The sequence below is a fragment of the Zea mays genome, chromosome 2 (genome assembly GCF_902167145.1).
Source record: "Zea mays cultivar B73 chromosome 2, Zm-B73-REFERENCE-NAM-5.0, whole genome shotgun sequence".
NCBI classification, from domain to species: domain Eukaryota; kingdom Viridiplantae; phylum Streptophyta; class Magnoliopsida; order Poales; family Poaceae; genus Zea; species Zea mays.
The window spans coordinates 41,432,181-41,443,634 of NC_050097.1; the positions used below are offsets into that span (position 1 = coordinate 41,432,181).

At 46.0% G+C, this 11,454-nt stretch overlaps 1 protein-coding gene across 1 annotated transcript; it reads left to right on the forward strand.

Annotated features, from left to right (window-relative positions):
- LOC103646336 (heavy metal-associated isoprenylated plant protein 4) lies at window positions 1-1,038 on the forward strand. Its single transcript, XM_008671069.2, has 3 exons — window positions 1-212; window positions 333-411; window positions 530-1,038. The coding sequence occupies exons 1-3, from the start codon at window positions 204-206 to the stop codon at window positions 838-840; spliced, it is 399 nt and encodes a 132-aa protein (XP_008669291.2). The 5' UTR covers window positions 1-203; the 3' UTR covers window positions 841-1,038.
- Window positions 1,039-11,454: the final 10,416 nt, after the last annotated feature.

Sequence of the window (11,454 nt, forward strand, 5' to 3'; positions counted from 1 at the left end):
CTAGCTTTGCTCATTCTTCACAACTGCGGCTTAGTACACGTAGGCCGCGCGCGCTAGCTCTTGGTCTAGCTTTAGGTGCACCAGCAGCGCGCGAACGGCGGATCGATCAGCTTCGTCTTTCAATTCTTCTCCACATCATCATTTGCGCCACGTACGTAAATCGGCTGCTGCGGGAGAGACGACCGGCCGCCGGCGACGCCGCCATGACCAAGGTACATACTCCCTCGATCTCCGCTCCAAACTCTAATTATGAACGACTGCCCTCCTGCTGGTGCCGCCAAAAAAAAAGAGACTGATGCTATATAGCTTGGGCTCGTCGTTGTCGTTTGCAGCAAAAGGCAGTGATCAGGCTTGGCGTAACGAACGACCAGAACCGGTCTAAGGCCATGCAGCTGGCGTCCCGATTTCACGGTCCGTCCACACAGATCCATGAATCATCAATTATTATTTATATACACGCTCGTGCACTTATTATAATAATTACACCGCCACCGCGCGCCTCTCTCTCTATGCATGGTACGGTATGCAGGAGTGACCTTGGTGTCGATCACCGGCGCAGGCAAGGACCAGCTGGAGGTGGTAGGAGAAGACATCGACATCCCCTGCCTCGTCAATTCGCTGCGCAAGAAGGTCTGCCGCTCCGCCGGCATCGTCGTGGTGGAGGAAGTCAAGGACAAGGCGAAGGTGGAGGAGGAGAAGAAGAAGAAGGAAGAGGAGGAGAAGAAGAAGAAGGCCAAGGAGTTGCAAGAAGCGATCCAGAAGCACTGCCCGCCGCCGCCGTTCTACGGCGGCCCGCCGTTTCTCTGCGAGGAACAGACAACAGGCTGCCACATCATGTGAAGCTGATGGATTCTGGCCCGCCGTTTAAATATATACGTATACTAGTCAGTACCCGTGCGTTGCAACGGGAACATATAATACCATGATAACTTATATACAAAATGTGTCTTATATTGTTATAAGAAAATATTTCATAATCCATTTGTGATCCTAGCCATACATAAATTTTGTTATTTTAATTTAGTTGTTTCACTACTACATTGCAACCATCAGTATCATGCAGACTTCGATATATGTCATGATTTGCATGGTCTCATTATTGGAGAGCACGTGTCACACCTGCCGGTAGAAGTTCCGTCGTACATCGTTAGTCATCAGGCACGCACCACCATACACGCTTGCTTAAACAAAAAATGCAAGTGTGTGTTTGCGAAGAGAATTAAAGGCAGGCCGGCACAAAAGGTATCCCGACGATGGCGAGTGGTCATTGTTGTCGGTCCACCTCTGCTCACCTCCGGTGTCGAGATGACGCCACAATCCTTGATATAATAGTCGTCGAACGTGCGCGATATGGTGAGTACCGATCACTCTTGGCTGGGCTGCCAAATGAAGTGCACCCCGGGCTCATCAGCGAGGTAGTACACCTGGTCGTTGCACCACCGGATGTGCTACTCCTCTACATACATCTTGTTCGAGGACACTCACACAACAACAACAATGGTCATCATTCCAGCGCACAAGAATTCATGGTCGGTCAGTAGCGACTTACGTGGTAGGTTAAGCTTCAGGTGGATGATGAGCTAGACGGCGTGATGGCGTCGTCGTAGGTTGCGATGCCCAGAACAACCAGAGAGTCGTCGACATTGGCGACGACCATGAGGTCCCCATGTTTGACGATGGACAGCGCGGTGCAGCCGCTCTGGACCACGTCCAAGCGGCGGCTGCGCCGGATCTTGTCGTACACAGCGGCGCATGGGCCATGTAGGACTGCTTCCAGAGTTCGAACTTACAGTCGCCAAGTTTCTTCTCGTCGTCGGTGAGCGACGCCAACGCGAGCGCCTCGTGCTAGTGGTGTTTGTTCGGGGTTTCCAAGTAAGAAACATGAATTCATCTTTGGCATTGTGAAAGGAAATTAGGCTTACACCTAGTTCCTAAATAATTTTGGTGGTTGAATTGCCCAACACAAATAATTGGACTAACTAGTTTGCTCTAGTGTGTAAGTTATACAGGTGTCAAAGGTTCACAACAAGCCAATTAAATAGACTCCCTGGTCTGGCGCACCGGACTGTCCGGTGGCGCACCGGACAGTGTCCGGTGCACCAAGGGACCTCACGCAGAACTCTTCAGCCTCGGAAAATTTCAGAAGCCGGCGCGCTATAATTCACCGGACTGTCCGGTGTACACCGGACAGTGTCCGGTGCTCCAAGAGGACGCGGCTCTGGAACTTGGCAGCCTCGGGAAATCACGAAGGCTGCTCAGCTAAAATTCACCGGACATGTCCGGTGTACACCGGACTGTCCGGTGCGACTGCGGAGCAACGGCTACTTCGCGCCAACGGTCACCTGTAGGCGCATTCAATGCGCGCCAGAAGCGCGTAGAAGTCAGGCACGCCCATACTGGCGCACCGGACATTGAACAGTACAAGTCCGGTGTGCACCGGACATCAAGGCGGGCCCAGAAGTCAGAACTCCAACGGTCAAATTCCAACGGCTTTGGTGACGTGGCTGGTGCACCGGACATGTCCGGTGTGCACCGGACTGTCCGGTGCACCATACGACAGACAGCCTCCACCAACGGTCATGTTTGGTGGTTGGGGCTATAAATACCCCAACCACCCCACCATTCATTGCATCCAAGTTTTCCAGCTTCCAACCACTATACAAGAGCTAGCATTCATTGCAAAGCACACCAAAAGAGATCAAATCCTCTCCCAACTCCACACAAAGCCTTAGTGACTAGAGAGAGTGATTTGTAGTGTTCATTTGAGCTCTTGCGCTTGGATCGCTTCTTTTCTTTCGCATTCTTTCTTGTGATCAAACACTCACTTGTAATTGAGGCAAGAGACACCAATTGTGTGGTGGTCCTTGCGGGAAGTTTGATTCCCAAAGTGATTTGAGAAGAGAAGCTCACTCGGTCCGAGGGACCGTTTGAGAGAGGGAAAGGGTTGAAAGAGACCCGGTCTTTGTGACCACCTCAACGGGGAGTAGGTTTGCAAGAACCGAACCTCGGTAAAACAAATCCTTGTGTCACACTCTTTATTTGCTTGAGATTTGTTTTGCACCCTCTCTCGCGGACTCGTTTTTATTTCTAACGCTAACCCGGCTTGTAGTTGTGTTTATATTTGTAAATTTCAGTTTCGCCCTATTCACCCCCCTCCAGGCGACTATCAATTGGTATCAGAGCCCGGTGCTTCATTAGAGCTTAACCGCTCGAAGTGATGTCGGGAGATCACGCCAAGAAGGAGATGGAGACCGGCGAAAAGCCCACTACAAGCCACGGGAGCACTTCATCGGAAGAGTCCTGCACCAAGAGGAAGGAGAAGAAAGACTCCTCCAAAGGGAAGGAGAAGAAGAATGACTCCTCCAAAGGGAAGGAGAAGAAATCTTCTTCACACAAAGAGAAGAAGGAGAAGTCTTCCTCCCACAAGCCGCAACGGAGTGGGGACAAGAAAAAGAGGATGAGAAAAGTGGTCTACTACGAGACCGATTCTTCATCGACATCCACCTCCGGCTCCGACGCGGCGTCCGTCACTTCTAAACGCCAAGAGCGTAAGAAGTATAGTAAGATTCCCCTACGCTACCCTCGCAGTTCTAAACATACACCGTTACTTTCCGTCCCATTAGGCAAACCACCAACTTTTGATGGTGAAGATTATGCTAGGTGGAGTGATTTAATGCGATTTCATCTAACCTCACTCCACAAAAGTATATGGGATGTTGTTGAGTTTGGTGCACAGGTACCATCCGTAGGGGATGAAGACTATGATGAGGATGAGGTAGCCCAAATCGAGCACTTCAACTCTCAAGCAACAACAATACTCCTCGCCTCTCTAAGTAGAGAGGAGTATAACAAAGTGCAAGGGTTGAAGAGCGCCAAGGAGGTTTGGGATGTGCTCAAAACCGCACACGAAGGAGATGAGCTCACAAAGATCACCAAGCGGGAGGCGATCGAGGGGGAGCTCGGTCGGTTCCGGCTTCGCAAAGGGGAGGAGCCACAAAACATGTACAACCGGCTCAAGACCTTGGTGAATCAAGTGCGCAACCTCGGGAGCAAAACGTGGGATGACCACGAGGTGGTTAAGGTTATTCTAAGATCTCTTATTTTCCTTAACCCTACTCAAGTTCAATTAATCCGTGGCAACCCAAGATATACACTAATGACCCCCGAGGAAGTAATCAGGAATTTTGTAAGTTTTGAGTGCATGATCGAAGGCTCAAGGAAGATCAACGAGCTTGATGATCCCTCCACATCCGAAGCTCAACCCGTCGCATTTAAGGCGACGGAGGAAAAGAAGGAGGAGTCTACACCAAGTAGACAACCAATCGACGCCTCCAAGCTCGACAATGAGGAAATGGCTCTCGTCATCAAGAGCTTCCGCCAAATCCTCAAACAAAGGAGGGGGAAAGACTACAAGCCCCGCTCCAAGAAGGTTTGCTACAAATGTGGTAAGCCCGGTCACTTTATAGCCAAATGTCCTATTTCTAGTGACAGTGACAGGGGCGATGACAAGAAGGGCAAGAGGAGAGAAAAGAAGAGGTACCACAAGAAGAGGGGCGACGATGCCCACATGTGCCGCGAGTGGGACTCCGACGAGAGCTCCACCGACTCCTCCTCCGACGACGAGGACGCCGCCAACATCACCGTCACCAAGGGACTCCTCTTCCCCAACATCGGCCACAAGTGCCTCATGGCAAAGGACGGCAAGAGGAAGAAGGTTAAATTCAAATCATCCACTAAATACGAGTCTTCTAGTGATGATAATGCTAGTGATGAGGAGGATAACTTGCGTACTCTTTTTGCCAATCTTAACATGGAACAAAAGGAAAAATTAAATGAATTAATTAGTGCCATTAATGAAAAGGATGACCTTTTGGATTCTCAAGAGGACTTCCTTATTAAAGAAAATAAGAAACATGTTAAGGTTAAAAATGCTTATGCTCTAGAAGTAGAAAAATGTGAAAAATTGTCTAGTGAGCTAAGCACTTGTCATGACACTATCACCAACCTTAGAAATGAAAATGCCAATTTATTAGCTAAGGTTGATTCTCATGTTTGTAATGTTTCAACTTCCAATCTTAGAGATGTTAATGATGATTTGCTTGCTAGGATTGAAGGATTAAGCATTTCTCTTGCTAGCCTTAGAGATGAAAATGAAAAATTACTTGCTAAGGCTAAAGATTTTGATGTTTGCAATGCTACTATTTCCGACCTTAGAAGTAAAAATGAAATATTGCATGCTAAGGTTGTAGAACTAAAATCTTGCAAACCCTCTACATCTACCGTTGAGCACACTTCTATTTGTACTAGATGTAGAGATGTTAACATTGATGCTATACATGATCACATGGCTTTGATTAAACAAAAAAATGATCATATAGCAAAACTAGATGCTAAAATTGCCGAGCATAACTTAGAAAATGAAAAGTTTAAATTTGCTAGAAGCATGCTCTATAGTGGGAGACGCCCTGGCATCAAGGATGGCATTGGCTTCCAAAGGGGAGACAATGTCAAACTTAATGCCCCTCCTAAAAGATTGTCTAATTTTGTAAAGGGCAAGGCTCCCATGCCTCAGGATAACGAGGGTTACATTTTGTACCCTGCCGGTTATCCCGAGAGCAAAATTAGGAGGATTCACTCTAGGAAGTCTCACTCTGGCCCCAACCATGCTTTCATGTATAAGGGTGAGACATCTAGCTCTAGGCAACCAACCCATGTTAAGTTGCCTAAGAAGAAGACTCCTAGTGCATCAAATGAACATAATCTTTCATTTAAAACTTTTGATGCATCTTATGTGTTGACTAACAAATCCGGCAAGGTAGTTGCCAAATATGTTGGGGGCAAGCACAAGGGGTCAAAGACTTGTGTTTGGGTACCCAAGGTTCTTGTATCTAATGCCAAAGGACCCAAAACCATTTGGGTACCTAAAGTCAAGAACTAAACTTGTTTTGTAGGTTTATGCATCCGGGGGCTCAAGTTGGATACTCGACAGCGGGTGCACAAACCACATGACAGGGGAGAAGAAGATGTTCTCCTCCTACGAGAAAAATCAAGATCCCCAACGAGCAATCACATTCGGGGATGGAAACCAAGGTTTGGTCAAAGGATTGGGTAAAATTGCTATATCTCCTGACCATTCTATTTCCAATGTTTTTCTTGTAGATTCTTTAGATTACAATTTGCTTTCTGTATCTCAATTATGCAAAATGGGCTACAACTGTCTCTTTACTGATGTAGGTGTCACTGTCTTTAGAAGAAGTGATGATTCAATAGCATTTAAGGGTGTGTTAGAGGGTCAGCTATACTTAGTAGATTTTGATAGAGCTGAACTCGACACATGCTTAATTGCTAAGACTAACATGGGTTGGCTCTGGCACCTCCGACTAGCCCATGTTGGGATGAAGAATCTTCATAAGCTTCTAAAGGGAGAGCACATTTTAGGACTAACCAATGTTCATTTTGAGAAAGACAGGATTTGTAGCGCATGCCAGGCAGGAAAGCAAGTTGGAGCCCATCATCCACACAAGAACATCATGACGACCGACAGGCCGCTTGAGCTACTCCACATGGATCTATTCGGCCCGATTGCTTACATAAGCATCGGCGGGAGTAAGTATTGTCTTGTAATAGTGGATGATTATTCTCGCTTCACTTGGGTGTTCTTTTTGCAGGAAAAATCTCAAACCCAAGAAACCTTAAAGGGATTCTTAAGACGAGCTCAAAACGAGTTCGGCTTAAGGATCAAGAAAATTAGAAGCGACAACGGGACGGAGTTCAAGAACTCTCAAATTGAAGGCTTTCTTGAGGAGGAGGGCATCAAGCATGAGTTCTCTTCTCCCTACACGCCACAACAAAATGGTGTAGTGGAGAGGAAGAATCGAACTCTATTGGACATGGCAAGAACCATGCTTGATGAGTACAAGACTTCGGATCGGTTTTGGGCCGAGGCGGTCAACACCGCCTGCTACGCCATCAACCGGTTATATCTACACCGAATCCTCAAGAAGACATCGTATGAACTCCTAACCGGTAAAAAGCCCAACATTTCATATTTTAGAGTCTTTGGTAGCAAATGCTTTATTCTTGTTAAAAGAGGTAGAAAATCTAAATTTGCTCCTAAGACTGTAGAAGGCTTTTTACTAGGATATGATTCAAACACAAAGGCATATAGAGTCTTTAACAAGTCCTCTGGACAAGTTGAAGTTTCTTGTGACGTTGTGTTTGATGAGACTAACGGCTCTCAAGTAGAGCATGTTGATCTTGATGAGATAGGTAATGAAGAGGCTCCGTACATCGCGCTAAGGAACATGTCCATTGGGGATGTGTGTCCTAAGGAATCCGAAGAGCCTCCAAATGCACAAGATCAACCGTCCTCCTCCACGCAAGCATCTCCACCAACTCAAAATGAGGATGAAGCTCAAGTTGATGAAATAGAAGATCAAGCAAATGAGCCACCTCAAGATGACGACAATGATCAAGGGGGAGATGCTAATGATCAAGACAAGGAGGATGAAGAACAAAGGCCGCCACACCCAAGAGTCCACCAAGCAATCCAACGAGATCACCCCGTCGACACCATCCTCGGCGGCATTCATAAGGGGGTAACTACTAGATCTCGTGTTGCACATTTTTGTGAGCATTACTCTTTTGTTTCCTCTATTGAGCCACACAGGGTAGAGGAAGCACTCCAAGATTCGGATTGGGTGGTGGCGATGCAAGAGGAGCTCAACAACTTCACTAGGAATGAGGTATGGCATTTAGTTCCACGTCCTAACCAAAATGTTGTAGGAACCAAATGGGTCTTCCTCAACAAGCAAGATGAGCATGGTGTGGTGACAAGGAACAAAGCTCGACTTGTGGCCAAGGGATACTCCCAAGTCGAAGGTTTGGATTTCGGTGAAACCTATGCACCCGTAGCTAGGCTTGAGTCAATTCGTATATTATTAGCCTATGCTACTTACCATGGCTTTAAGCTTTATCAAATGGACGTGAAAAGTGCCTTCCTCAATGGACCAATCAAGGAAGAGGTCTATGTTGAGCAACCTCCCGGTTTTGAAGATAGTGAGTACCCTAACCATGTCTATAAACTCTATAAGGCGCTTTATGGGCTCAAGCAAGCCCCAAGAGCATGGTATGAATGCCTTAGAGATTTTCTTATCGCTAATGGCTTCAAAGTCGGAAAGGCCGATCCTACTCTATTCACTAAAACTCTTGAAAATGACTTGTTTGTATGCCAAATTTATGTTGATGATATTATATTTGGGTCTACTAACGAGTCTACATGCGAAGAATTTAGTAGGATCATGACACAAAAATTCGAGATGTCTATGATGGGGGAGTTGAAGTACTTCTTGGGATTTCAAGTAAAGCAACTCCAAGAGGGCACCTTCATTAGCCAAACGAAGTATACTCAAGACATTCTAAACAAGTTTGGGATGAAGGATGCCAAGCCCATCAAGACACCCATGGGAACTAATGGGCATCTCGACCTCGACACGGGAGGTAAGTCCGTAGATCAAAAGGTATACCGGTCGATGATAGGTTCTTTACTCTACTTATGTGCATCTCGACCAGATATTATGCTTTCCGTATGCATGTGTGCAAGATTCCAAGCCGACCCTAAGGAAGCTCACCTTACGGCCGTAAAACGAATCTTGAGATATTTGGCTTATACTCCTAAGTTTGGGCTTTGGTATCCTAGGGGATCCACATTTGATTTGATTGGATATTCAGATGCCGATTGGGCGGGGTGTAAAATCAATAGGAAGAGCACATCGGGGACTTGCCAGTTCTTGGGAAGATCCTTGGTGTCTTGGGCTTCAAAGAATCAAAATTCGGTCGCTCTCTCCACCGCCGAAGCCGAGTACATTGCCGCAGGCCATTGTTGCGCGCAATTGCTTTGGATGAGGCAAACCCTGCGGGACTACGGTTACAAATTAACCAAAGTCCCTTTGCTATGTGATAATGAGAGTGCAATCAAGATGGCGGATAATCCCGTCGAGCATAGCCGCACTAAACACATAGCCATTCAGTATCATTTTCTTAGGGATCACCAACAAAAGGGAGATATCGAGATTTCATATATTAACACTAAAGATCAATTAGCTGATATCTTTACCAAGCCTCTTGATGAACAAACTTTTAACAAACTTAGGCATGAGCTAAATATTCTTGATTCTAGGAACTTCTTTTGTTAAATTGCACACATAGCTCATTTATATACCTTTGATCATGTCTCTTTCATATGCTATGACTAATGTGTTTTCAAGTCCATTTCAAACCAAGTCATAGGTGTATTGAAAGGGAATTGGAGTCTTCGGCGAAGACAAAGGCTTCCACTCCGTAATTCTTCCTTCGCCGTCACTTTAAGCAACTCTCCATTCTTGGGGGAGAAAGCATGAGCACCAAGCAAAAGGACTCCATCTTTGGTATAATCTTCACTCATTTGTTTTTGACCAAAGAAGGAGAAAGTATTTCATAGGGCTCTAATGATTCCGTTTTTGGCGATTCATGCCAAAGGGGGAGAAAGTATGAGCCCAAAGCAAAAGGACCGCACCACCACCAAAGGACCGCACCACCACCAATTTCAAAAAACTTAGTTTTTCAAAGAGTATTTTCAATTGGTATCCTATTATGTTCAAAAGGGGGAGAAAGTAGTATTTCAAAAATGATATATCAAAACCCTCTTGAACACTAAGAGGAGGATCTCATTTAGGGGGAGTTTTGTTTAGTCAAAGGAAAATCATTTGAAACAGGGGGAGAAAATTTCAAATCTTGAAAATGCTTCATAAAATCGTATTCATTTACCTCTGACTATTTGCAAAAGAACTTTGAAAAGGATTTACAAAATAGTTTGCAAAAACAAAACATGTGGTGCAAGCGTGGTCCAAAATGTTAAAAACAAAGAAACAATCCAAGCATATCTTGTAAGAATTTATATTGGCTCAATTCCAAGCAACCTTTGCACTTATGCATACTAGTTCAATTATGCACTTCTATATTTGCTTTGACTTGTGTTGGCATCAATCACCAAAAAGGGGGAGATTGAAAGGGAATTAGGCTTACACCTAGTTCCTAAATAATTTTGGTGGTTGAATTGCCCAACACAAATAATTGGACTAACTAGTTTGCTCTAGTGTGAAAGTTATACAGGTGTCAAAGGTTCACAACAAGCCAATTAAATAGACCAAAGTTGGGTTCAAATTAGAAAGCTAAAGGCATCCACAAAGGCTCCCTGGTCTGGCGCACCGGACTGTCCGGTGGCGCACCGGACAGTGTCCGGTGCACCAAGGGACCTCGCGCAGAACTCTTCAGCCTCGGGAATTTTCAGAAGCCGGCGCGCTATAATTCATCGGACTGTCCGGTGTACACCGAACAGTGTCCGGTGCTCCAAGAGGACGCGGCTCTGGAACTTGGCAGCCTCGGGAAATCACGAAGGCTGCTCAACTAAAATTCACCGGACATGTCCGGTGTACACCGGACTGTCCGGTGCGACTGCGGAGCAACGACTACTTCGCGCCAATGGTCACCTGCAGGCGCATTCAATGCGCGCCAGAAGCGCGCAGAAGTCAGGCACGCCCATACTGGCGCACCGGACATTGAACAGTACAAGTCCGGTGTGCACCGGACATCCAGGCGGGCCCAGAAGTCAGAACTCCAACGGTCAAATTCCAACGGCTTTGGTGACGTGGCGGGTGCACCGGACATGTCCGGTGTGCACCGGACTGTCTGGTGCACCATGCGACAGACAACCTCCACCAACGGTCATGTTTGGTGGTTGGGGCTATAAATACCCCAACCACCCCACCATTCATTGCATCCAAGTTTTCCAGCTTCCAACCACTATACAAGAGCTAGCATTCATTGCAAAGCACACCAAAAGAGATCAAATCCTCTCCCAACTCCACACAAAGCCTTAGTGACTAGAGAGAGTGATTTGTAGTGTTCATTTGAGCTCTTGCGCTTGGATCGCTTCTTTTCTTTCGCATTCTTTCTTGTGATCAAACACTCACTTGTAATTGAGGCAAGAGACACCAATTGTGTGGTGGTCCTTGCGGGAAGTTTGATTCCCAAAGTGATTTGAGAAGAGAAGCTCACTCAGTCCGAGGGACCGTTTGAGAGAGGGAAAGGGTTGAAAGAGACCCGGTCTTTGTGACCACCTCAACGGGGAGTAGGTTTGCAAGAACCGAACCTCGGTAAAACAAATCCTTGTGTCACACTCTTTATTTGCTTGAGATTTGTTTTGCACCCTCTCTCGCGGACTCGTTTTTATTTCTAACGCTAACCCGGCTTGTAGTTGTGTTTATATTTGTAAATTTCAGTTTTGCCCTATTCACCCCCTCTAGGCGACTATCATATTGGTTTATGAAAATGATTTATAAGTTAGATCCATGGAAAAATATTATGGAGAATAAATGTTACACATGCAAAAAAAAGTATTTAAGTTGAAAACATTAT

Coding starts and splice junctions, on each gene's coding strand:
- LOC103646336 (XM_008671069.2), top strand. Junction 412..529: donor GCTGGCGTCCCGATTTCACG/GTCCGTCCACAC, acceptor TACGGTATGCAG/GAGTGACCTTGGTGTCGATC.